This window comes from Stenella coeruleoalba (assembly GCF_951394435.1).
Source record: "Stenella coeruleoalba genome assembly, chromosome: 9".
Classification (NCBI taxonomy): domain Eukaryota; kingdom Metazoa; phylum Chordata; class Mammalia; order Artiodactyla; family Delphinidae; genus Stenella; species Stenella coeruleoalba.
In genome coordinates, this window is record NC_137155.1 from 62,747,497 (window position 1) to 62,775,098 (window position 27,602).

The window sequence follows — 27,602 nt, forward strand, 5'->3', positions numbered from 1 at the left end:
AGCCCTATCTCTAGGCCGTGGTTGATGTATCCTCACCATTTTTTAGTGAAATCGGTTGTGGGTTTTGGGGTGATTTTCTCCTACAGACTTTTCTGATGAGTCAAGTGTGGGCCTCTTGGCTTTCTCACAGGACAGGCACCCAGTCTTCCCATTGCAACAGGTTCCTTCTCTTGGGTTTTCATATTTTTTAATTTATTTCTTTGTCTGTGGAGCATGTCTTGAAGAAATTTTTTTCAAGGTAAACCCTGACATATCTAAGACTATTTTTCTGTTGCCTTCACATATAAAAAGAAATTTGGCTATGTATAAAATTCTTCCGACACAACCTTTTTTCTTCAAAATTCTGCAGCTGTTGCAGTCTTGTCTTCTAGTGAAGTTGGTTCTGTTTTAGAAACCTATAATTTCTGCCTGGAAGCTCCTGAGAGATTTTTAAAACAAAGCCATCTTATTCAAATATTCTGCTAGTATATATTTGGGGATGCATCTATTTTCCTCAATTTGGTCTGGTACATGTTCAGTATTTTGTATATAACAGAATTGGAATTTGGGCGCGTTATTTTTCTTGGTGTATTTTATCTAATTTTGTGTTACTGCTTCTGTTACAATGTCCTAGTTTCTTCCTAAATGACACCTATAATTTTATATTGAATCTACGATTTTTGTTGGTCTCTGTTATTTTCACTTGTTTTGCCCTCCATTTGGGATCTTACCATTTTCATTGCTTTGTCCTTTCTTTTTTGCATTCTGAGAAAACAGTTGAAGTTGTCTTCAGTATCAGTGATTACATTTTCTTCAGTATAAATTATATTATCAGCACCCATGATGCATTCACAGCTTACTGTTACATATTTACTTTTCTGGTATTAATTCCTTATAGATCCAGCTCATTTTTTGTTAAAGATTTTTTGGATGTGAACCATTTTTAAGTCTTTATTGAATTTGTTACAGTATTGCTTCTGTTTCATGTTTTGGTTTTTTGGCCCCGAGGCATGTGGGATCCTAGCTCCCTGACCAGGGACCGAAACCGTACCCCCCTGCATTGGAAGGCAAAGTCATTACCACTGGACCGCCAGGGAAGTCCCCAGTTCATTTTTTATACACTTGATTGCTTTTAAATCTTAGTTTGTCCATAAGACTACCTGTTTTCCCACAGAAGTCAAGGTTTTTCAATGATGTAAGGAAGTAAAACTTCCCCATCCCTTCCTTCGTTCTGGTTCCAATAAGAAATCATATTCAGAGTTTTTTCTCTTACGTCTTTAGCACGAATTCCACTTTTCCTTTTACTGGAATTTTTTTTTTTTTGTACTCTTCATTTTTTTTGTTGTTGTTAATTTACTGATTGTTGTATATGAGGCTTATCCCATCTTGGAGCTTACTGCAGAGAGGGTAATTGTTCTTAGCCCCAACATTTGTTTACTTAGGTGCTGAGTGCATATTCCTCTTAGTTCTACAGTTGGATCAAAGACTGGCCCAGTTTTTGGCTATTAAGAATAAACACATTTGAGAACAGGTTTTTGTGTGAACACAGATTTCACTTCTCTTGGCTAAATGCCCAGAGGTATAATCACTGGGTTGTAAGGTAGTTGTATGTTTAGTTTATTAAGAAATTGTCAGACTATTTTTCAGAGTGGCTGTATCATTTTGCAATCTTATCAGCAATGTATGAGTGATCTAATTTCTGTACATCCTTTCCAGAATTTGATGTTGCCATTATTTTTTATCTGATCCATTCTGATAGATGTTTAGTGATACTTCATTGTGATTTTAATTTGAATTTCCCTAATGGCTAACGAAGCTGAATGTCTTTTCATGTGCTTATTTGCCGTCTGTACATCTTCTTCAGTGGAATGTCCCTTCATGTCTTTTTCCCATTTTCTAATTGAACTGTTTTTTGTGGGTATTATTTTTTTGAGAATTTTAGAAACTAGTCTTTTCTCATATGTATGGTTTGCAAATATTTTCTCTCGCTCTCTGGCTTGTCTTTTTCACCATCTTAATAAGGTTTTTCACAGGGAAAAATTTGTTTAATGTTGATAAAGTCTGATTTATCAAATTTTCCCCTTATGGATCATGCTTTTGATGTTAATTCTAAGAACTCTTTGCCTAGCACTAGATCATGAAAATTTTATCCATTTTTTAAATAAAAGTTTTATGGTTTTACATTTTACATTTAAATCAGTGACTCATTTTGAGTTATTTTTTGTATTAGGTATGAAGTGTAAGTTCAATTTGTAACCTATGGATGTCCTATTGCTCCAGAACACTTGTTCAGAAATTTATCCTTTCTCCATTGAATTGCTTTTGCAACTTTGTCAAAAGTCTGTTGGAAATATTTGTGTGGGTCTACTTCTCAGTCCTCTATTCTGTACTATTGATCTGTGTGTCCATCATTTTGTCAATACCATGTAGTCTTGATTATTCTAGTTATATAGCAAGTCTTGAAATTTGTAAGTCTGATTCCTCCTACTTTTTTTCTTTTTCAAAATTATTTAGTTATTTCATCCCCTTTTCCTTTCTATAAAAAGTTTAGAATAATATTATCTATATCTACAAAAAAAGTCTTGTTGGGATTTGGATAGGAATTTTTCAACTTGCCCTACTACAATTCTTTTTCTGGTCCAAGATCCAATCCAGGGTTCCACACTGCATTTAGTGTCATTTCTCCTTAGTCTCCTAGAGGCTGGGACAGTTCCTTTGTCTTCCTTTCCTTTTGTGGCTTTGACAATTTTAAGAATATTGGTCTTTTATTTTGAAGGATGTTTCTTTTTTACTCCTTAGCATAAATTTAAATTTAATATATAGTTAAACATATATATTTAAATTAAATATAGACACACCTATATTAAGATTTCACCATCAAAAATAAAGTAACAGTCCTTTGTTTTCCTTTTGTGAAAGATATAGGCGCTGCATTCAACCTCAAGAAACTCTCTCTTTCTCTTTTTTTATCATTCTATGAGTTTAGAAAAATTTGGACATGTATCTACCATTATACTATCATACAGAGTAATATCGCTGCCCTAAAAATCCTCTGTGCTCTAATTATTCCTCCATACGTTCATCCCCTGGAAACCACTAATATTTTTATTGTCTCCATAGTTTTGCCTTTTCCAGAATGTCGTATAGTTTGAATCATATCGTATGTAACCTTTTCAGATTGGCTTCTTTCACTTACTATATATACTTAAGATTCCTCCATGTCTTTTTATGACTTGACAGCTCATATTTTTTTAGCACTGAGTTGTATTCCACTGTCTGGGAATAACACAGTTTATTCATCCATTCATTTACCGAAGGACATCTTGGTTCCTTCCAAGTTTTGACAATTATGAATAAAGCTACTGTAATCATCCATATGCAGGTTTTTGTGTGGATATGTTTTTCAGCTCCTTTGAGTAAATACCAAGGAATATGATTGCTGGATGTTATGGTAAGAGTACGTTTAGTTTTGTAAGAAACCGGCAAACCGTTGTCCAAAGTGACTGCACCGTTTTGCATTCCCACCAGCAATGAACGAGAGTTCTGTTCCTCCATTTTTCACCAACAATTGGTGTTGTCAGAGTTCTAGATCATGGCCATTCTAACAGCTGTATAGTGGTATCTTATTGTCGTTTTAACTTGCATTTTCTGAAGACATATGATGTGGAACATCTTTTCATATACTTGTTGTTTGTATATCTTCTTTGGTGAAGTGTCTGTTATGGTCTTTGGTCTATTTTTTAGTTGGGTTATTTGTTTCATTACTGTTTAAGAGTTATTATATAAGAGTTATTATATATTTTGGATATGTATCTTGCAAATATTTTCTCCCAGTCTGTGGCTTGTCTCATCATTCTCTTCACAATGTCTTTCACAGAAAATATTTTCTTAAATTTTAATAAAAAGTCCAGCTTATCGATTATTGCCTTCATGGGTCCTGAAGTGCTGTATCTAAAGAGTCATTGCTATACCCAACGTTATCTATATTTTCTATGTTGTCTTCCAGGAGGTTTACAGTTTTGCATTTACATTTAGGTTTGTGATCCATTTGGGTTTTCTTTTTTTGTCAAGGGGTGAGGTCTATGAACAGATTTATTTTTTGCTTGTTAATGTCTACTTTTCAAGCAACAGTTTTTGAAAAGACTGTTTTTGCTCCAATGTATTGTTTTAGCTCCTTTGTCAAACATCAATTGACAATATTTATTTGGGTCTGTTTCTGGGCTCTTTATTCTGTTCCATCAATCTATTTGTCTCTGCTTTTGCCAATTCCACACTTTCTTGATTACTGTAGCTTTTAAGTCTTGAAGGCAAATAGTGTCAATCCTCTGACTTTGTTCTCCTTCAATATCGTGTTGATTATTTTCGGTTTTGTTTTTCTGTATAAACTTTAGAATCACTTTGTCAATAGCTACAAAATGTTACTGAGATTTTGATTGGAATTGTATTAAATCTATAGATCGAGTTGGGAAGAACTGACATCTTGACAATATTGAGTTCCTATTCATGAAAATGGAATATCTTTCCAATTTTTAAATTTCTTCTTTGATATTTTTATCACAGTTTTTTTAGTTTTCCTCATATAGATCTTATACATATTTTCTTACTTAAGTATTTCTTTTCTTTTTTTTGGTGGTATTGTAAAAGGTAATGTGTTTCTAATGTCAAATTCCACTTGTTCTTTGCTGCTATATATAGGGATGCAATTGACTGTATATTAACCTTTGATCCTGCTATCTGTTATAACTGTTTATTAGTTCCAGGAGGTTTTTTATTCTTTCTTTCTTTTTCTTTCTTTCCTTCTTTCTTTCTTTCTTTTCAATTTGGCAATTATTTAGGATTTTCTATATAAACAATCATGTCTTCTGTGAACAAAGACAGTTCTATTTCTTCCTTCCCAGTATGTATGCCTTTTATTTCCTTTTCTGGTCTCATTGCATTAGTTAGCAATTCCAGTACAATTCTGAAAAGGAGTGGAGAGAGGAGACATCCTTACTTTGTTCCCGATCTTAGCAGGAAAGCTCCAAATTTCTCACCATGATGTATGATGTTAGCTGTAGATTTCTGTAGATATTATTTATTAATTTCAGGAAGTCCCCTCTATTCCTAGTTTTATCATGAGAATTTTTATCATGAATTGGTGTTGAATTTTGTCAAACACTTTTTCTACATCTACTGATGTGATCACGTGATTTTTCTTCTTGATGTGATGGATTATAATAATTGATTTTTAAAATATTAAATCAGCTTTGCATACTTGGAATAAATCCCATTTCTTTGTGGTGTATAATTTTTTAACATTGTTGAATTTGACTTGATAACATTTTTTGAGGATTTTTGTATCTATGTTCATGAGAGGTATTGATATGTAGTTTCCTTTTCTTTTAATGTCTTTGTCTGGTTTTGGTAATAGTGTGATGCTGGCATCAAAGACTGAGTTAGGAAGTATTCCCTCTGCTTCTATCTTCTGAAATAATTGATGTAACTTCTTTCTTAAATTTTTGGTAGAATCTACCAGTGGCACTTTCTGTTTTGGAAGATTAATAATCATTAATTCAACTTCTTTAGTAGATATAGGCCTAATCGGATTGCTTATTTCTTCTTGTGTGAGTTTTAGCAGATTATGTCTTTCAAGGATTTTGTCCATTTCATCTAGATTATCCAATTTGTGGGCATAGAGTTGTTCATAATATTCCTTGATTATCCTTATAATGTCCATGGGATTATATAGTGATGTCCATTCCTTCATTTCTGGTTTTAGTCATTTGAATCCTCTCTCTTTTTTCTTAGTTAGCCTGGCTAGAGTCTTATCAATTTTATTGAACTTTTCAAAGAGTCAACTTTTGGTTTCATTGATTTTCTATATTGATTTCCTATTTTTATTTTCATTGATTGCTGCTCCAATTTTTATTATTTCTTCTTTTCTGCTTGTTCTGGTATTAATTTGCTCTTCTTTTTCTAGTTTTCTAAGGTTGAAAATTAGACGATTGATTTTACATCTTTCTTCTTTTCTAATATATGCATTCAATGCTATAAATTTTCCTCATTTCCCTCTAAGGACTTTTGCTGCATCTCACAAATTTTGATAAGCTGTTTTATCATTTTCATGATATTTTAAATATTCATGAATAGTTCAAAATATTTTAAAATTTCTCGAGATTTCTTCTTTGAATAATGTGTTATTTATACATGTGTTGTTTAACATCCAAGTATTTGGGGATTTTCCAGCTATCTTTCTGTTTTTGATTTCTATTTTAAGTCCACTGTGGTCTGAGAGCAGATATTATAACATTTCTATTTTTTTTTTCTTGCGGTACGCAGGCCTCTCACTGTTGTGGCCTCTCCTGTTGTGGAGCACAGGCTCCAGACGCGCAGGCTCAGTGGCCATGGCTCACGGGCCTAGCCGCTCCTCAGCATGTGGGATCTTCCCGGACCGGGGCACGAACCCGTGTCCCCTGTATCAGCAGGCGGACTCTCAACCACTGCGCCACCAGGGAAGCCCTATCATTTCTATTTTAAAAAATGCATTAAGCTGTGTGTTATGGCCCAATCTTGGTGAATGATCAATGTGAGCTTGAGAAGAGTGTGTACTCTGCTACCGTTGGATTAAGTAGTCTATAGATGTCAATTATATCCAGTTGACTGATGGTGGTGTTGAGTTTACTGATTTTCTGCTTGCTGGAACTGTCTATTTTTGAAAGAAGGGTGTTGAGACCTTCAACTATGGATTCATCTATTTCTTCTTGCATTTCTATCAGCTTTTGCCTCGTGTATTTTGACACTCGGTTGTTAGGTGCATATATGCTAAGGATCTTTGTGTGTTTGTTTTTGATTCCTGTTTCTTCTGTTTTCTGCTGGTTGTTTTTTTGAATGAATCTTTAGTGTTTGTCATCAGTTCTCATTTAAGCCTCTTTGTCCTTTCTCCCTGCTGTGGGAGAGCTAGTTCTGTCTGTCTTCTCCTTCATTTATATGATCCCTAATAATATCCATTCTGCTCTTTACTACCTCCAACCAACAGATTCACCTAATGCATGTGGATGTTGGGTTCCTGACATTTACTTTAGGAGGCTTTATTTCTATGCTGCCAAGTCTTCTTGGCAGGCATCTCTCCCCACATTGAGATCAAGTCCTCTCTGATTCTGATTCCCTGGCAGCATAACTGCCTAGGACAGGAGTCATCCCTGAGACCACTCCTTCTTTGATTGTCACTGAGGATAATCACTACTAGTTTCCAGCAGTAAGAAGGCATCAGTGGTGTGCTTCCTAACAGCTCATGTCTGCCACTTACCTCTAGCCCCTGCTCCTTGGAGTTAAAGGCATGTTTCTGAGGATTTAAGACCTTCTTTCTTTATTCCTCTTCTGTGTCTCATTATGTCTTTGTCTCAAGTTGATATGCATGTCAATGCTTAATTCTTGTTATTACATCTTTTAATAATAATTACGGAAAATTCCCTCTTTATTTTCTTAAATCATTGTTTAAATGCAGAATTATTATGATACTCCTAAAGACGTTTTTCTTTAGTTAAATTATTTTTTTATTCTATTTTTTAACATCTTTATTTGAGTATAATTGCTTTACGATGGTGTGTTAGTTTCTGCTTTATAACAAAGTGAATCAGCTATACATATACATATATCCCCATATCTCTTCCCTCTTGCGTCTCCCTCCCTCCCACCCTCCCTATCCCACCCCTCTAGGTGGTCACAAAGCACAGAGCTGATCTCCCTGTGCTATGCGGCTGCTTCCTACTAGCTATCGGTTTTACATTTGGTAGTGTATATATGTCCATGCCACTCTCTCACTTTGTCCCAGCTTACCCTTCCCCTTCCCCGTGTCCTCAAGTTATTTTTAAATGACAGGGACTCTAAAATAATGACTACCTAGTTGATGCAGGACATTCTTGGATTTGTCTGATGTTGTGATATTATACTTCATTTTGGATTAATATTATAGCATCCCTTGAATCTTGCATGGCTAATAGAACGGACAGAAAGCCTGGACAGAGGATCAGGCTCAAAAACAAGATGGAAACCTGGGCAACTCTCTAGCTACGCACACCAGAAATTATTGACAATTATATCACAGTGCTGCGGCTGAAATGAACTCCAATGATACTTTTATATCCTTGATCACTCAGCCCAAGATTCAAAGTCCTTGCATGAGAGCGTTAACCTGGCTTGGGAAGGTCAAGTAGGGCATGGTGATTTATTATTTTAATATTGCAAATCACAGGGAAAAGAAGTTTCCCTAAGAGGAAAACAGAGTGCAATTACCAAAATAAAAATGGGAAGAGGCAGGATTGTGGAAAACAGCAAAAGCCCCCTGCAAACTTTTAACTAGGTACCTCAATTTTAATTGGAATGAGTCACGCTGTGTGGCCTTGCTGAATAACTAAGAGAGAAGAGCGGAAGGCTAACAATTTACTCTGGCATCTTTCTCTTTGATACGACTATGCTGGCAAACAACATTTTCTAACAATTTGGATTTCTTTACAGTTAATGCCACCAGTTGACATACATCCTGTATTTTATTTTATCTGAGTGCACTTTCTAATAACTTTTGTACTTGTTTTGCAGTCGTTACACATTCAAGATGTAATCTTTACCATACTCATGTTAATCATATCATCTGTGATATCAGTGACAAATGAGATCCTCAGATCATTGGATCAAATGCCAAGGAATGAACACAGGTGCTCAAAACTCCCCTGCTCCTTCAGGACAAATTTCACCTTCTCAGAAAGTCTTCCCCACCACTGTGGTATCTAAGTAGGCCATTATATCTACCCACCCACCCCCACCCCCACCCCCCATTTAATTTCTTTGTAGTCTTTATCACGAGTTGAGCTTATTTTGCTTATTTGTTTACTTGTTTATCTTTGGGCTTCCTCCATGAGAACAAGCACCATGGCCCTCTCACTCACCTGGTATGCCCAGTACCTAGCACAGGACCCTGCAAGAGGAGATGTTCATCTTTCCTGAATGCTCATGCTATTGCTGGTTGAATTTGAGTTCCAAGTGCAAAATGCCGGATTTAAAACATTTCAGTGTACTTGCTGAGGTCATGCTGCCCTTCTGTGCTTTATAAACAACTGTCTAGCACTTTATACCCCTAGTGTTTTCCTTCTAAATGCCTCGATAATTTGACTTGGAATCATAGTCAATGGAATAATTTTCACAGATTTTCTTACTGCACTCTGCACTGATCAAAGTAAAAATAAATGTTCTGGCATCTTGGAAGGGTGAAATTTATTATATACTATTCATTACTTACAGGAAATAATGACTGTGAATTTAATCCCACCTAATTACTCTCTCAAGATACTTCTATAGATAAGATGAAAATTGCACCCTGGAATTTAAATGGCATTATTTGACATTTCAGGAAGCTGACAATTTTTTTAAATTAATTATAGTGGCAAGGTAATACATGTGACTCCATTCCCAACTACTTAATTTACTAGAATGTATTGCACTCAACATATAAATTAGAGACCTGATGGTATGACAAAGGAGTACCACAAAACTGTTTATGTAACAAGTAATTTCAACAATGTACTATACTCTCATGTTAAGTAATCCAAAGATGTGAAAATACAAAATTGTAGAACAAATTATAAATTGTTTGTTTTACAAATGATATCTTCTATTAAAAACTGATTTGCCACAAGACTTTCCACCTTCTGAACAACTTATTGCCTAAAATAATAAACAATAAGTTACTAAGTTGCCTGAGAGGAAACTTGTAAATGACAGGGGAAAATATCATCTAAATTATTTAAAAAACAATGAAAAAAAATGAAGGTCAGGAGTTAATGGTTATTCATTCCTCCAGTTAAGTAACATTATTTGATGACCTGTTAGGTGCCAGACGTTATTAGGATCAAAAATCAGATGTGAGAATAAGTCATGGGCTGTATAGGCACTTATGAAAATTTTGTGCTATGAATTCAGTATCCAAAATAATGTAATAATAGTACGTTTTTGGTTTTGCTTTGTTGGGGAAATGTAGACACACCGCATTTTTCAACTAAGACCCAACTCAGAGTTGCTAGGGAAGATTAAAAGAGGCCCTCAGATGGAAGTGGCTTGAGCTCTACCAGCCACCACCCACCTTTAGTCACAAGGAAATTTGGATCTGTGGATATTTCAAACCCATGTGGTCTGTGATCTTTTTCTCCTTCTCCCTTGACATATGGTAAAAAGTAAGAGTTCGTCTGTTACTAAGCCTAGATTTGTTCTGCAAGGGTGATGTAATTTTGTTGTATGCTTTATGTGCATAGAGATAGGACATAAACTGAACTAAACTGTGTTGTGTGTGTGTGTGTGTGTGTGTGTGTGTGTGTGTGTGTATGTACGTGCATGCATATGTGCTAAGTTGCTTAGGATATTCATATTTAAGGTCTCTAGGATAAGTGCCAGATGTCATAAAGTCCTGAAAGCCAATAAGAAAGCAGGTGAAATTTTTAAATTATTGATAGATTACCCAGGTTTTTTGTTTGTTTTGTCCTGTTTTGTTTTGCTTTTAATTCCCCTTGAGCCTCTTAATGAAGGTCCCTATTGCTTACTGTGAGTTGTGGGGTTTTATAATGGTAAGAGAAGCATTAATAAGGAGGAGATTAAGAAAGATGTTTCAGATTAAAGATGAGTTTAACCAATAAATATCTTTCGAGTGTTTCCTCCTTGAAATTAAGCTCCAAACTGCCCACCACCTCTTCAATATTGCTGGATTATAATTATTATGAGGAGGTAGAAGATGTAAAGATTATTTTTGACTAAGGACCTGGAGAATGTTTCATGAAGAATTTGCCTGGCAGAGAACTTTCACTGTATTATTGCTGAAATGCAATGTGATTTTTAATTTAAGAACTCATTTTGTGTTAGAAATAGAACAGAAATTATAGACAAAAGTCGTATAGCCCCTACAATTTATAATAATAAAACTGAGTGCTAAAGAGAGGGGAAAAAAGACTTATTCATTATTATAAGTAGTTACTAGAAGAGTTAGAACTCAGTCATTCTGTGCTATGATGCACTTTGCAGCTATACTGAATTAAAGTAAAAACATTGGCTGTGAGAGGAACAGTCTGGCATCACTGAAAGACTTCCCCATTATGTATGAATAGCCCTACTAAGGGTAAATCCAACATGATCTGTTTTTTCTCTGGTAGGTGAAGAGGCTTCTGTCTATGTATGTGAAGTGCTATTGATGTTATGAGACCTATTTTACCATATTTGCTTCTATAACAAGCCTTGTTAAAGATTATAATAGACATTTTTGCAGTCATTCATCCTGTGTTCTTTTCATCAACAAAAAGTTTTGAGTTGTATATTTTGGAATAATTAAGATTTACCCTAGGGGAAGAAAAGACATGTTTTGACTGGTAGCTGAATTCATGCTTGCTTCATGAGAGAGAAGCATTGAATATTTAAAACGTTTAGCAGGGCTATTACATCCTTTTTAAATTATTTATGAATTTTTAAAATGTGTATCATATGTTTACTATGAGCAAGGTACTGTGGTGGGTAAAAGATAATAATTATTAAATACTTAAGAGTGAAAGTGCATCAGAAGTTTCCAGTACATGATAAATATCCAACAAATGCTACTTTTTTACATCTCAAATTTTTCCTGATATATAGCATTTGTCCATAGCCTTATTACAACTTTTAGTCCCCTCTTTTATTCTGTTTTTCCCTGAAAATTATTAAAATATAAATACATCAGCCTAGTATCTGTCAAACTATATATGCTATCAACATTCCTGCCATAATCAAATGACCTCTCTGGGACTGAATTCATCAATTTTGTTTTTAGAAAACTTTGTCAGAACAATTCAAAGAAAATAAAAGTAGTCACCTTGAGAATGAGAAATTAGATAAACCCAAGATTTGGAAAGGATTAAAATTTCATGAACCAATTCTACTAAATTTTTTTGGAAATCTAGATGAACTGATATTGATAAATATGGGGAGAATATAAATGGCTAGAATTGACTGAAGAAGCAGCAGAAAACTTAATCAATAAGCTAGTAAAGGTATTTAAAGAGTTGTTTATGAACTATTTCCAAAAAGATGATAGACCATTTGTCAGATGGACTTTCAAATTAAGGGATGTATCATCCCCATGATATTAAATTGTCCCCGAAAATAGGAACAATATAGAAAAATATAGCTTCATTGTGCATATATACGTATCATAACTCTGATCCCTAAAGCTGACAAATCTAATGAAGAAAAAGATTCATGTCACTGATGAACATAGATGTCAAATTTTGGAATAAAATTCAGCTGTATATTAAAAGGAAAACATCAATGACTAATTCAGGGTTTATTCAGTAATGCAAACATGATTAAACCTTAGAAAATGTATTACCCTAGTTAGTCCCATTAGCACATCAAAGGTGAAAAACTGAATCATCAATCAACTCAACAGATCCAAAAAAAGACCACATAAAATTCAACAACCACTCTAATATTTTAAATCCTTAATAAAATACAAATCTAAGAATACTCTCTTAATATATTAAAAAATGTTTCTTTTCAAAGCAAATAGTAGAAAGCGTATCTCCATCATTTCTCCCAAGTCCGAGGCAGAGACTGATAATCCAACTCAGCATGCTCTCTTACAGAGACCTCATAACTACTTTCAAGCAAGAGCTACAAGTAGCCAAATTAGTAGATCAGAGTGGATACTGAAAATGACACTTTTTTTTTTTTTTTGCTGTCCTGAAGTGGTTTCCCATTAAGGACAAGAATAAAACAAGATGCCTGAGACTTCCCTGGTGGCACAGTGGTTAAGAACCCACCTGCCAATGCAGGGGACACAGGTGCACGAGCCCTTGTCCGGGAGGATCCCACATGCCACGGAGCAACTAAGCCCATGCGCCACAACTACTGAGCCTGCGCTCTAGAGCCTGTGAGTCACAACTACTGAAGCCCACGCACCTAGAGCCCGTGCTCCGCAACAAGAGAAGCCGCCACAGTGAGAAGCCCACGCACCACAATGAAGAGTAGCCCCTGCTCACAGCAACTAGAGAAAGCCCGCGCTCAGCAACGAAGACTCAATGCAGCCAAAGATAAATAAATAAATAAATAAATAAATTTATTTATTTTTTAAAAAAAGATGCCATTATTATTTCAGTCATTTAGTGCTATTCTATCAGCCAATGCAATTAGACAAGAAATAAGTGAAAAAAGAGCTGAAAATAAAGTAAATTTAACTTTGGGAGTTGTTTGTTTGTTTGTTTTGTTTACAGTTGACCCTTGAACAACACAGGTTTGAGCTGCTCTGGTCTACTCACATGTGGATTTTTTTCAGTAGTAAATACTACAGTATTACATGGTCTGAAGCTGGTTGAATCCATGGATGTAGAACTGTAGATCTGGAGGAGCCACATATATGGAGGAACTGTGTACATGGAGGGCCAACTATAAATTATACACAGATTCTCGACTGCTCAGAGGGTTGGTGCCCTTAACCCCCACATTGTTCAAGTGTCAATGTATTTTCTCTTTATTTTAATTTTGCTGATAATTTAATGGTCTACTGGAAAACCTAACGAAAACGAAAGAAAAAAACCCAAAAATATTGTAGAGTATAAGAAAATGTTATAGTTTGGCAGATTATAAAATAAATACATAAGAAGTTGATACTTTTCTATATATCAGTAATAGGCATGATACCTTCCTTCGTATATTATATATAGTAAGTGTAAGTTAGAGCTTGGAGTTTTTGGTAAAATTATGGCCAGAATTGCCATGATGAGTTGGGGAAAAGACATTATCCTGGTGTGGGAAGAGGAGCTTAATTAACATTATTTCCCCCTCAACTTAATGAAATAATATCCTTCTACAGTTTTTGGAATATATATTTATGTTTAAGATATATTTTTTATATTTATTCAAAATTTTGAAATATATATATACCCCATTACCATTACAGTGCTATATAGACATGTATGACTATATATGTAGTATCTGACTACATATAATGACAACATAATATTGTCAGTATTACTTACAATATTATAATATTGATTCATATTAACTTACAATATTATATTAGTTTCAGGTATACCACATTCAATATTTTTATACATTATGAAATGATCACTTGTTAAGCCTAGTTACCATTTGTCACCATACAAAGTTTTTACAATATTATTGACTATATCCCCTATGCTGTACATTATATCCCCATGACATTTATTTTATAACTGGAAGTTTGTACTTCTTAATCCCTTTCACTTATTTTGCCCATCTCCCCATCCACCTTCACTCTGGCAATCACAAGTTTATTCTCTGTATCTATGAGTCTGTTTCTGTTTTATGTTTGTTCATGTGTCTTGTTTTGTTTTTTAGATTCCAAGACCATCTATATTGTCACAAATGATTTTCACAAATGAAATCGCAAGATCTCATTCTTCTTCATGTATATAGACAACTTTATTGAATTCATTTATTAGTTCTAATAGATTTTTGATGGCATATTTAGGGTTTTCTATGTATACTGTCATGTCATCTGCAAACAGTTTTTATTTCCATAAAGGCTAGATACAGGATAAACAAATGAAGTTTGCTCAAACAAGACAGCATTCTGAAGGGCATCGTTCAAGTTGGTCAAGGAGAGGATTCTGTCTCCTTTGGGATGGGTGTGCACTGGTCTAGTTCACACCGCAGAATCACATGCACAGGTCCCAAAGGTAAGTTGCGTGAAGCTCCACAGGACTCAGGGTCATAGCCCAGGTACTTTCAGAGCATATGTTTGAGATTTGACAGATTTTTCCTTTCAACATGTTAAAATAAAGTTTTGCAATTTCCTAATGCTTGGAAATCTTTTGCCAAAACAAACTATTAAGATACCTTGGTAGAAAGGTAAATAATCCCACTGTTTCTCCCCACAGTTAAATCATACACAAGGACAGGAGAATCAGTTTAGAGACCCAGCTCAGTTTCCCAAGTCAACTTTTCAGGGCCCTGGTTAATTTCCTTCCTTTCCTTAGGTTGCTCAGTTTGAGAACTAAAGCTCATTGCATGCAACAGTCTTTCCAACTTACACTGACCACGACTTTGGGGTGGAGACTCTGACAGGCAATTTGAAGGAAAAAAAGTAGATTCTTTTTTTCTCATTTGATTTTTCAGAATTCTGTTTTATTTGCTCCAAAGAACTTTAATTCTAATTGAAGTCTTAAAATGTCACAGGGCATTCATTTTGAAGATGGAATATAAGAAAAAAAGAAGGAGCAGATCCTTTCATTATATCAACTGAGCATAAGGAATGTAGTCTTCAGATTTGAGTCTCATTCTTTCTCATTTTCTAAGTTCTGGGGTAAATGTTGCAATGGCGGAGAAGAGAGTTGCCCTTGTGCTACTTTTGCAGAATCGTTGAGTCAAAAGTATGACAGAACTTTTGGGGAAATTTAGATGGTAAGAGATAGCCAGCTATATCCCTTATAGCAAAGGATTAATCTTACTCATCAATCTATCCCCAGTTATCTACATAAGGTCACTCTTACACATTGTAAGTGATCAGCAAATATTTATTTAGTGATTAAATTCTAGACTTATTGCTGATGCTTGTCCTGTAGTATCATCTCTTGGGTGTCCATAAAGTTTCCATCTCAAAGACAAAAAGGTGGAAATGCAGAAATACAAATGCATGGCATTCAGAGCAAAAAGAGATTTACCCTACAGCAGATGGCCATATCTGCTAATTAACCAATCAGTTAGCAAGCAGAAATAAGGGAAGAGTCTTACCATTATTGGTCTTATTATTAGTAGTAAGTTCTTTATTTTTCATAAAACATTTTTTGATCAAATAAGTTAATATAGTCACCGCCTACATTTCTCATTCTGAAATGCTTTGGTATACATGCAGCTTAAAAACTCGTACTTCTGAATCAAATCCTCTACCTTTTTATTTCTGTACAAGTACTTGAAATGCTCTGAGCAGAGATGTTTGAAAGTCTTAAAGAGGCCAGCCAGGGTCCATCTGGTTCTGAATTTCAATGTAGGTAACTTGCTTGCTAAGGGACTCAGGTACTTTTCAACTGAGCAAGTAAGAACTATGCGCCCCCAGGACAAAGGTTAGCAAGCAGGAACCAAGACCAATTTTCTTAGCCTATCAGAGACTTGATGTTACTAAAGGAAATCTGGGGGCAGTGTAAAACAGTAAGGATAAAATGAGGATGGAAGTTCACTCAGACGTAAATCAGATTTCATTTGAGCCCTCAGGCTATTGTCTCTGGAATCACCCTGGTCTTGTGGACAGATTTTATTCCTGGTTAGGGACGCTTTAGCCTTCTGGCCTCTGTTTCAGATTCTTCCAAATCTGGTTGCCATGACAATTCATTGATTGGGGTGGGGGAAGGAATCCAGCACATAGCCTGCTGCAGTCTAGCTCTATCTCAGATCCTGAGGGTCCTTGCTCCACTCCTCCAGCCAGTCTGGCCTATGGGAAAGGCCATCACATGAGCAAACACAGGCTAATCAGAACCACTGTTCCCTAACACTCCAACAGTGCCCTTTAAACTTCTCCTTGGGAAGGTGGCTTCAATGGAATTGGAAGTCAATATGTCAGCAACATATCCATTGCTCCTAATTTGGGGCAATGCAGTCTTTAATATTCAAATATTTAAAAAGCTCAGCTCCATCTGTTGAAGATGGATCTTTACATGGCTGCATTTCAAGCCAGGCTATGAGAGATGCAAGACTACCTACCCCTACCCTCTCCAGAGTCACAGTTTAGGAAAATAAATAAGTGGTTTGGATCATCTAAAGGAAGTAGCATTTTTTCTGTTTCTCAAGTAGCCCATGAATTTTCAAGGGCAGGATTAAATATTTGACTTTAAAAAATTTTTTTGGCTGGTGGCTTGGAGTTTGCTGTGATACCACTCTGCAGTCAATTTATTTCAGAACCAATTCACATGTGTAGTCTGAGCACTCTGTTCATGTTTGTACTCATGATAGCAACTAGTAAGAATGTATTTATAGGAAATACTTGTCCCTTCTTTTTCATGTTTCTTTATAAGAGGGATTTCTCTCTGCCTTCAAAACACAGAGAATGTTAAAGTCGTGTTTCTAAAATTGTGAGCTACTGCTTATTTACTTTACTCCAGAGTAGGAATGACTTTTCAGATGGGTGACATTAATGAGAGCCTGGTGTCCATTTGGCCATGTTTATGTGAGGTCTGTCTCATGACATGGAAAAGACAACAGAGAGCCATCTTTCTTTGTCCCTCTCTATCTGCTGGTGCCTGACATTTTAGGACAGACTGTGGTCCTCCGCATAAGTAACTGAATAAGTGAGCTCTGAGTCCGTTCAGACCCAACTCTCTCTGCAAGTTTGTGCCAAGTTCTATATTTGGTCTAAATTTAGGAGGAGCTTGTACAAACTATTCTTTATGTTCCTGGGTGCTCTCCATTTGAACATTACCCAAGGAACTCTATGCTTTAGGAGTTATTGGGTCTTCATGAATAATGATGCTTTGATAGACATTTGGCTGCTCTGGTTTATTGGTTCTCTAGTGGGTAGAATCTGGCTGGAAGGAAGCCTAAATATTCCATTAGAACATAACAGTTTCTGACAGTCCACAGAAATAGTGTCTTATCCTCAAAAAAGGCAAAATACTTCTGAAGATATCTTCAACAGAACGGGAGGTTTGGCTACAGCTCCCCGCTCAACAAAATTACAGAGAAAGAACAGTGACTCAAATCTGGAAAAATTAAAATATGAGAAGACAGTGTGAGGAAGCTGTCATAGAATTTGCTACTTTCTGAAAACCAGTCGTATGTTTTATTAATAGAACTGGACAGAGATTCTGGAGATGCTATTTATTATTTATAAGGCATATTCAAACACACCTGAATTGTCAAGCCTTCTGATGTGACTGGTAGTGAAAAGCTATGGAATGAAGATAATTATTAGAAAAAAAAACAGTGAATGTATGATTGTGTGAAGAGCCTTTGTGTCAGCAGAAACTTTTACTTCCTGACTTTTTGGTAGTAGTTTTGCATGTTTGTGGTCTGATTTTTTTTTTCTATTCCTACTTTTATTTTGGATAGTGTTTAATACTTAGGATCATCCCTTTCTGTCCATTATCCTCTCTTCAGTGAAGTTTTTATAATGGATGATGGGAAGGTTCCAGTTCCATAAGATATGCAGGACTGGGTAACTGAGGAAGCTGACCTAAGTGCAGCAAAGGCTCTCAAAATGTGTTATTATTTCTATTACTGTTTAGAATAATTCACCATTTTCTCTACCTTGGAATGGAAAAAAAGAGCCGCATCATGGGAATTGAAAAAGTAAAATATTTTTCATTATTTCTTTCATTTACTGAGGGAATACCATGTACATGTACCCTCCCTGAGAAACTCATTAAAGCACGATCTTCATTCAAAGATGACTGGAAACAAGTTTCATTAAAAGGATATACAATAAGGATTTAATATATTTTTAATTGCACATCTAGGACTAAAACAAGATGGGAACATAGGTTGAAAAATAATATGTAAACATTATGAATTCTGATGAAGTAGGGAGAATGCAACTTTTAAAATGGGAGGAGAAGGGACAGACAATTAGGAAAATAGAATAACATCATTGACTGATGTATAGGTCATGGACAGAGTCAACAGATTCTATTTAAAACTGAGTATCACAGACTAGAAGGATAAGAAAGCAAAAAGGAGATTAAGGGCAGTACAAATAGTATTCATAAAATAGGAACCTTTACAATAAAAATACATATTTTCCTAAGTACCAAAAGCAAATGAGATAAAGCAAAGGGGACAAACAAGACACAGAATTAAAACTGAATTTGTTTTAAATTTAATGTAATCCTAATACAATTTCTGATGAGTTTTCTTTTTAACCTATCAAGTTGATGCTAAATTTCACACAGAAAAATAAACTCAGGAAGAGATTGGGCTTTGAGTAGAGACTAGCCCTACCAGATATTAAAATAAACAAAGCCTCTATAATTAACACAATGTAGTACTGGCTCATGAATGTACAGACAAAATAAAGCAATAGAACAGACCAGAGGATACCAAACTACAGCTCACAGGCCAAATACAGTTCACCACCTCTCTGTAAATAAAATTTTATTGGAACAGAGACATGCCCATTCATAAGTCGTTGTGACAGAGACCACAGGTTTCACAGGCCCCAAAATATTCATAATCTGACCTTTTACAGAAAAAAATTCCCTGACCCCTGGAGCAAACTATTCAAAAATAGATCCAACTACATAGAAAAATCTAGTATATGATAAAGATCATATCTCAAATAACTTCAACTTTGATAATTTTTTAAAAAATAAACGTTGGATAAATGAATAACCATTTGGAAAAAGATAGAATTAGGTTCATTTGCTATACATACATACAAACTCCAAATGGATCAGAGATCCAAATTAAGGCAAAAAAAAAAAAAGCCACAAACTATGAATACTAGAAGAAAATACAAATGATTTCCTCTCTAATTATAACAAAAAATTCAGATGCATGAAGAAAAGACTGTTTAAGTTTGACTACATAAAAACCAAAAGGCTTTGCAAGGCAAAAACATTACAAGCAAACTCAAAGAAACAAATGACAAACTGGGATAAAACATTTGCAGCCTATATCATAGATAAAAGCATATTGTCCCTAGTTTATAAATAACTTCTAAAAATTGAAGTAAAAAATTTTCTGTAGATACCCCAATAAGGAAATAACACTTACTTACATAGTATTGTGGCCAAGAATATGTAACCTGAGTATAATGATGAGAAACACCAGACAAACCAAAGATGTGGAAAGTCCTATTTGAAAAAGGAGGGAGGGAGACTGTGCTCTTTAAACTGTGGATGTCTTAAAAGACAAGGAAAGGCTGTATTGGTCCAGATTAGAGGAGGCCAGAAGACACATGACAATTAAAAGCAAAGCCTGCCCCTAGACTGGATACTGTACTGAAAGAGGGAAATGATATGAAGAATATCAGATCAATTGATATTATTGCAATACAAATTGTAAATTAAATAAAGAACATTATGGTAAATTTACTTGAGTTGTAACTGTGTTCTGGTTATTAAAGTAAGAGCATATCCCTAGTCTTAATACATGCACCCTGAGGTATTTTAAGAGTAAAAGGTGTACAGTTGTTTTGTACTATTTTAATATTTTTATTATTAGAAATTTTCTGTAATTTTAAAATTATTTCCAAACAGGAAGTTTTTTAAAACTGAATGAGAAATCCATACCAGCATTTTGGGGTTGGCTTTCTCTTGCCATCATTTTCCCTAGCCACCACCCCCCAAAATAAAGAATTAGTGGGATATAAATCAGTGAGTATTGCTTTCTTAGGGTGATGCACAAAGACAAATAGACCAATGGAACAGAAAAGAGAATTTATACAAATAAAAACACATATGGCCACTTGATATTTGCCAAAGTGATACTTCAGTGGAATGAGGAAAAGGATTAACCTTTCAATAAACGGTTCCAAGTTATTTGGACAGTCACTTGAAAAAGAAGAATAAGGAGACTGAAAGGGGCAGGGGGAAAGAGGAGAAGGAGTATAGATCCCCTTGCTCACACAATAGAAGAAAATCTATTTTAGGTAAATTGTCATTTTGAATGTGAGAGGTAAAAAAAAGTTCAATGAATAAACATAAAACATAAGAGAATATCCTCATGACCTTAGCATGTGCAAGTTTCATACACAAAAACAATAAGCACTTATCATAAAGGAAATAACTGATACATCGGATCATATTAAATTTAGCAAATTCTGTTCATCACAACACATTTTTAAACTTCTGGCTAAAGACAATGGAAGCTGTGTAGTCATCAGCCTCCCCAAATGATACAAAATAACTTCATAACTATGGAATTTCCACATGCAGTCATACCCTCAGCATTAACTGAAGACAGAGAATGTCAAAACTGCAAAGTAACCATGAATAAAAAGAGAAAAATCAACAAATTCCTCAGTATAATCCCTCATGCTCCCACCCCTCCCTTGTCCCATTGGAAAACTGTGTGGAGAGCAACGGCAGACCCAGAAAAAGGTGGGGAAGAAAGAAGAAGAGGACGAGCAAAAAGGCCTGGGAGTTATTTGGATTAGTCACTAGAAAGATTAAATCATCCCTAAATCTAAAAATACTACAAATATTTTGAGGCATGGACTACAGGGCAGAGATTTTTAAGTATAGGTGACTTAAAGGGCAGGTGCCACATCTAATTTAAAGGGGCAGTTACTTCGCATAAGACTGTTAAAGCAGGCAGTTAGCTAGATATGAGCAAAGTAAGGAGGGCAAGGTCCAAATGGCAGGACCATGCATCTTGCAAACCCCTGGGGGTGGTGGTGGGGGTCCTTGGGCAGACAAAAAGAAGCAGGAACCTCCAGACTGACAGGAAACCACACATTTGGGGCGATAAGTGTCCTAGAGGCAGACAAAGAAAGGTGGGAAAAGGCGGGAATCTCCAACATCTGAAAGCAACCTTTTGCTCACTATGCCCTCATTACAATAAAATTAGCCTTGCAGATAAGAAGTTCCCATCATGCACCGAGGCCGTGACACTTCCCATCAAGGCTAAATGAGGACCAAAGTCCTTCCTCCCCTCAGGAAGGTGGGGCTGGGATGAAAATCAGGGGAAAAGACCCCCAAACCCCTCTCTCCCAAATGAATATTCCACCCCTTCATTTCTACAACCCACATAACCAGCTTGCCAAAGAAACTCAGTGCAGCTACTCACCAGAGACTGCCTCCTCTCCCCCGGGGGCGTACTATCGCTTAAATAAATCCTCACTTTGCTTTCTTGACCTCCTGTCTGTCTCTGAATTCTCTCTGCCACAAGAACCTATGCTGGGTACCATCCTTGTTGGAGCCATCCAGAATTCGGTAAGCCTCAGCCTTGCGCTTGAGAGGCGCTGCGTGACTTCCCGCCATTGCTCTCGCGCGCGCTTTCTTCGTCCGTCCCTATCTCACTCTTACTTTCCACTCTTAATCTCATGCCTTATTCTGCTGTAAGTGGGATGAAAAGAAATCTGCCAGGTATCTTCCCGGGCTAAGTCTGGCACTTTTCATTGTCACATATGCGCAGGGCAGGTCAGGAAAAGTTTCCAGCCACTCTCACAGGCAGCTAGGGACCCAAACCACAGGAGCTTTGCCCTCTGGATTTGCCTTATCCACCCATTAATTAACTGTCATCAGGTTCAACTGTGTGGAAATGTAAAACGCAGCCTTACTTACACAGTTCCCGCCATGGTTGCAGTGCACGGTCCATTCCGGAGCTCCCTGGTGCCATGCATGGGTGGTTTGTGCGTATATCCCCGGGTGCTGGGAAGCGGAATGGTCCTGCCCCGCATGGCTGGGACCCATGGCAGTGGGACTGCCTCTGGGTTGCCATTCTTCCCCTCCCTGTGTTCCGCCAGCCCCCTCCATGGTCGGCTGCCTCTGGGGTCCATGTCCCCACCCTCACCTTCGCCTCGCAGTGTCAAGCGGGACAGTTCCTGCTGGGGAGGTGGGGCGACTTGTGCAGGGCTGAGTCGGGAACGTGGCCACGCGCTGGGGATACACGCCCTGGCAGGAACCGCCTCCCTTGCTATCTAGGGGTCGTAAGATTGGGAGTGTCCATGCAGGGTCCCCGGAGCCTCCATCCCCTTCAGTCCACCTCGTGCTGCCATACCTGGAAGGACCTAAATATTGTCTTTTCCCACTGCTGTACCACTGAGGAAAAGACCAGTATTTAGACACCGGTCAAGTAAGGAAACCCCGCCCCGCGCCAAAAAAAAAACAACCACCATGGAGCAGAATGTAATTTTAAATTTTAGTCCAAATAGAATTAAACATACTCAAGCATTTGAGGAAATGAAAAAAATCACCTTGAATCCAAAATTCTGAACTTAAACCAAAATAGACAAAAATAGGAAAAAAATAATATAAGGGGTGATTGAACTCAGGAAAGAAGTGGAAGAAAAAGACAAAATTTTCTTACAAATTAATAAATTGCAAGAGCCCGAGGTAGAATAGACTCCAATGAAAATTTAATAAGAGGCATTGAAGGAGGGTGATAAAACAAGCAAGAAACTGAAAATGACATGAAGAATGAAAAATAAAAGTCAAAGAGAAAAATAAGAGAAAGGCTGGCAGAGAAGCAATAATATCCACATTATTGAAATACATAAAGAAGAAAAATAATGGAAGAGAGTTAAAATAATTAAAATTGTAATTCACAAAATCTCTCCAGAAATAGAAAAACATCTGAATCTGCACACTGAAATGGCTCCCTGCGTACCTGGGAAGATTAAACCAGAATGATTAACTCTGAGGCATATCCTAGTAAAACTATTAGATTTCAGAGAGAAATTCCTTGTGGTCTCCAGGCAAAAAGATAAAATATTTACAAAGGCAAAGGAATTAGATACAATTCCTTTCAAAGTCAGCATTCAAGCAAGCCCAAAATGGAGTAGTACTTTTAGAAAACTCAGTGATTGAAAATGTGAAGTAAGGATTCTATATCCAGCCAAGCTATTCTTCAAATATCAACAAATATGTAAACAGTTTTTAACATACAAGAACTTAGGGAACAATGAGCCCTTCAGGCCTTCCTGAGGAATCTACTAGGGATGAGTTTTATTCAATAGAGGGATGACTGGAGAAAATTCAGCAAAAGAACTGAAGTGAGCATTATAAAATAGATACATGTACATATAAGAATGAAGGAAAGGTGGAGATGAGGATGGAAGAATAATATATAAACATTATATATTGTGACAAAGTAGAAATAATGCAAATTTATTTGCATTATTGGAGAGGGAAAGAGGAAAATAGATACAGCTCATTGTTATTTGCTAACAGGTAACATTAACTGATACAAAAAAAAAACAAAAAGAAAACCAAAAATCCCTGATATACCAAATAGGAAAAAGTCAAATAAGAAAAACGGGATTAAGGACTTTTAAAAAGGTATAGATGCAAAGGTAATTACTAGAACAAAAATATAAAATTTCCTAAATACCAAAAATAGGAAATGTGTATCAATACATACATACACATGAACTATACGTTATTTATTTAAAAGTAAATATATAGATAGTATACATATGCAAAGAAATACACATCTTGGGGCTTCCCTGGTGGCGCAGTGGTTGAGGGTCCGCCTGCCGATGCAGGGGACACGGGTTGATGCCCCGGTGCGGGAAGATCCCACATGCCACGGAGCGGCTAGGCCCGTGAGCCATGGCCGCTGAGCCTGCGCGTCCGGAGCCTGTGCTCCGCAACAGGAGAGGCCACAACAGTGAGAGGCCCGCGTACCACAAAAAAAAAGAAAGAAAGAAAGAAATACACATCTCATAGAGAAAGAAGCATAACAAATAAACCAAAATACACAGAATCATAAAATATTTTGATAGAGTTGAGATAAAACATATTGGTCATTAAAAAAAACTTATGTACTAAACAAATAAGGTTTTCAATTTAGTTCACAGAATGTAACCCAACTCTGTGCTATATTCGAGAAACTCACTGAAAATGATTCAGAAAAGCTAAAAATAATGGAATGGACTCACTTATACCAGGCAAATGGAAATAGAGAGAGAGCAGGGTAGCTATGTTAATATCAGACAAATAATTCAAGCCCCAAAGCTATGACATGACAAAGATAGATACTTTTTAATGCTAAAGGCTACAGTCTATAATGAAGATATAACACATGAATATTTATGCATAAATAAGAGATCAATCATGTTTATGAAACAGAATTACAGATAGTGCAAGGAGACATAGTTAGAGATACACCTATAATAGGAGACTTTAATATATGTCTTTCAGTATAAGTCAGGTCAAGAAGACAAAAATAACTAGTGAGATAGAAGATCTAAACAACATAATTGAGTAGATCGTGTGGATATATATCAAACCCTGTACCACAATGATAGAGACTACATATTTTTCTCAACTGTCCATGGCACATTCACAAAAATTGATCATATATTGAAAAACAAAGAAAATGTCAGTATCTCCCAGAAAGTATAAATAGTGTAAGCAACACTCTGTTCACAATGCAATAAAACTAGAATTTAATAAAAAACAGAACTAATAATAAAGGGAAAGACTCTTCTACCTAGGAATTTTTATATCAAAGAATATCTGAATGTTCATATGTTTGGAGGATTTTGCTACTAATTGAACTGTTATGCAATGACTTTTAGGTGAAAGGAAGAATGGTTCAAGAGAATCAAACGGAAGCCTCTTCCCTCTTGTTTCTTTTTTCCTGTACTTGTCTTGTAGGAGAGCAATGAGTCAGAATGAACCTTTTCATATACTAGCGGAATTATCCAGAATTGAAATGACAACCAGAACAAAGCTATCCCGGTGTAGCTATAAACCACAGAAAGCAGAGACACTGTCATATACAGATATAAGGATCATCACCCAACTGCAGAGTCTTAAGAGAATCATACGCACTTGATCAAGCGCAAGGAATTCTTTGTACCCAAAGTTTTAGTCTGCTACCTTCTCGAAGAAGAAAATCCATGTTTGAGAATGGTCATAAAGAGGTGCATCTTAGTTAACTTGACATAAGTATAAGTTAGAGGAGGAGAAATTGGGGAAAGAAGGAAGGTGAGGGTGAGAGTGGGAAAAGGGAAGAAAGGAAACCTCTCTACGTCAACTTCTTTGCTAAATGCTTTTGCATATGTTATTGCGTTTAATATTCCCCCAAGTAGTGTGAGAAAGATGATACTTCCTCCTTGTTTCAGATTTTACGGATCTGAGTCTTTGAGAGATTCATAAAGTCATAAAGCTAATTGGCGATTGAAGTACAATGTAAATTCACATTTTTCTGTGTCCAAAGCAAAATACTCTTTTCATAACTCTGCCTTTGTAGCCTTCTCTTCCTCCCATTCTTCCGTATTTCACTCAATAAATATTTAGTGACTGTCAGTGTGCCAGGGACTGTTCTCGGCACTAGGAGTAGAGCAATAAACATGTAGACAGCAGTTCTCCTCTCACAGAGACTACAGTCTAATGGAGAGGAGACTGAACATGACCATTCATATATAAACAGGAATGGCACCAGACCATGGTAAGTGGTGGGAAGATTATTAAGACAACATGATAAGAGAGTAGTTGAGTGACTGCTTTAGGTTGGAGGACAGGGCAGATCTTTCTGAGTTATTCCAGGCACTGACCCTCTTAGGGAATGAGCTTGTGTGTCTGAGGAGCAGAAGGAAGGCTAGTGGCTCTGGGGTGTAGGGAGCAAGGGGAGAGTGATTAGAAATGAGGTCAGAGAGGTTAGCAGGAACCTGATCTTGTGAGAAACTGTAGACTGGAATAAAGAATTTGGGTTCTGTTTTGAGTCTGGTGGGAAACTTTTGAGTGTTTTAAGCTGGAAGTTGATAGGACATGCTTTATGTCTTGAAATGACACTGGAGCAGTGGAGTTATGATAAAGATGTAGTTTTACGTCATTGCAGACCATCTGCACCCAAATGGAGCACCTAGGATAGCAAAGGAAAAACTCCCGCAGACTGTATCTTCAGTAAAATAATGGGCAATATTTGGGAATGCCTTCATGAGCTCCGAGGTGGGGAAAGGGCTCAAGCTGCACAGTGATATAGACAAATCAGTCAAAACCCACTCTCAAAATTGTTCAGCAAACATTTTCCCTCCAAAGAACTAAGCCTCACTTTGAGTGACTAGTGATAGAAAAAGGATAAAAATGGAGCAAAATACAACAAATGTGGGGTTAAGGGAAAAAGGAGCCCAGAGGAAGCAGATCCCAGGAAATATTGGGTAGGAAATGTATCCTAAAATGAGAGCACTGTCTCAGAAGGTGAGACCTTTGGGTCCCTGGTAAACACAGGATGGAGGCAGAAAATCTCCCTGAACCAGAGCAAGCTCTGAGAGAGGAAGCCACTGATACACTGAGACCATGCGCTGGTCCTTCTTGGGACAGTAGGGAAGCTCTTGGATCGTGAAGCTGGGAAATCACCCTGACCCGTCCCTTTCCCATCACAGGAAAAACTACCTCATTTAAACATGGAAACAAAGAAGGAATATGACATAACCCCATACAGAGTTATAAAAAGGAAAATAGATGAAAATATACTAAATAACATTCTGACAGGCAGTGAGAATGTACCAAAAATGTGCCTGCAAAGCAGACAAAACTGTAACCATATTTCAAACCAAGTTGAAAGAAATTTTAAAAAATGATTGGAGATTTAAAATTGGCACAAATCAGAAGTAGATGAATTTAGAAATGATATGGTTAGACAACAAGAAGATATGAAATGAGAACTGCCATAACATAGGAAAGGACTTTAAAAGAAAAATTCTGAAATGAAAACCTAATGAGAAGGTACACAGGAAGGAATAGACACCATGGAAAATATAATAAGGGAGATATGGGATGTAAAGAAGAAAAGTGAAAAAATCGAAGGGAATTTTTTTAAAAGGAATAAAATACATTTGAGGGAAAGTGATAGATATGAAAGTCAAGGAAAGGAAATAAAATATTCATATAATTGAAGACACTGAAGAAGCTATGGAACAGAATAAATATTAAAGAAACATAATTCAAGAACCTTTCCTAAAATAAAAGAAGCCTTGAATTTTCATATTCAAAGGGCCC

The 27,602-nt window shown here is 36.4% G+C and overlaps 1 protein-coding gene across 5 annotated transcripts in view; it reads right to left on the reverse strand.

Moving 5' to 3' along the window:
- LOC307192040 (uncharacterized protein) overlaps positions 1-27,602 on the reverse strand; it is a 284,325-nt gene that overhangs the window by 162,568 nt on the left and 94,155 nt on the right. For 4 of the 5 annotated variants that reach the window (XM_079932456.1, XM_079932457.1, XM_079932458.1 and 1 more), the window contains exon 1: positions 22,218-22,489. The exons of the other annotated variant lie outside the window; for it this stretch is intronic. In XM_079932456.1, the coding sequence (XP_079788582.1) occupies positions 22,218-22,374 (157 nt within the window). In that variant the 5' untranslated portion in view covers positions 22,375-22,489. Of the gene's footprint in view, positions 1-22,217; positions 22,490-27,602 lie in introns of those variants that run through there. 5 annotated transcript variants of the gene reach the window in all.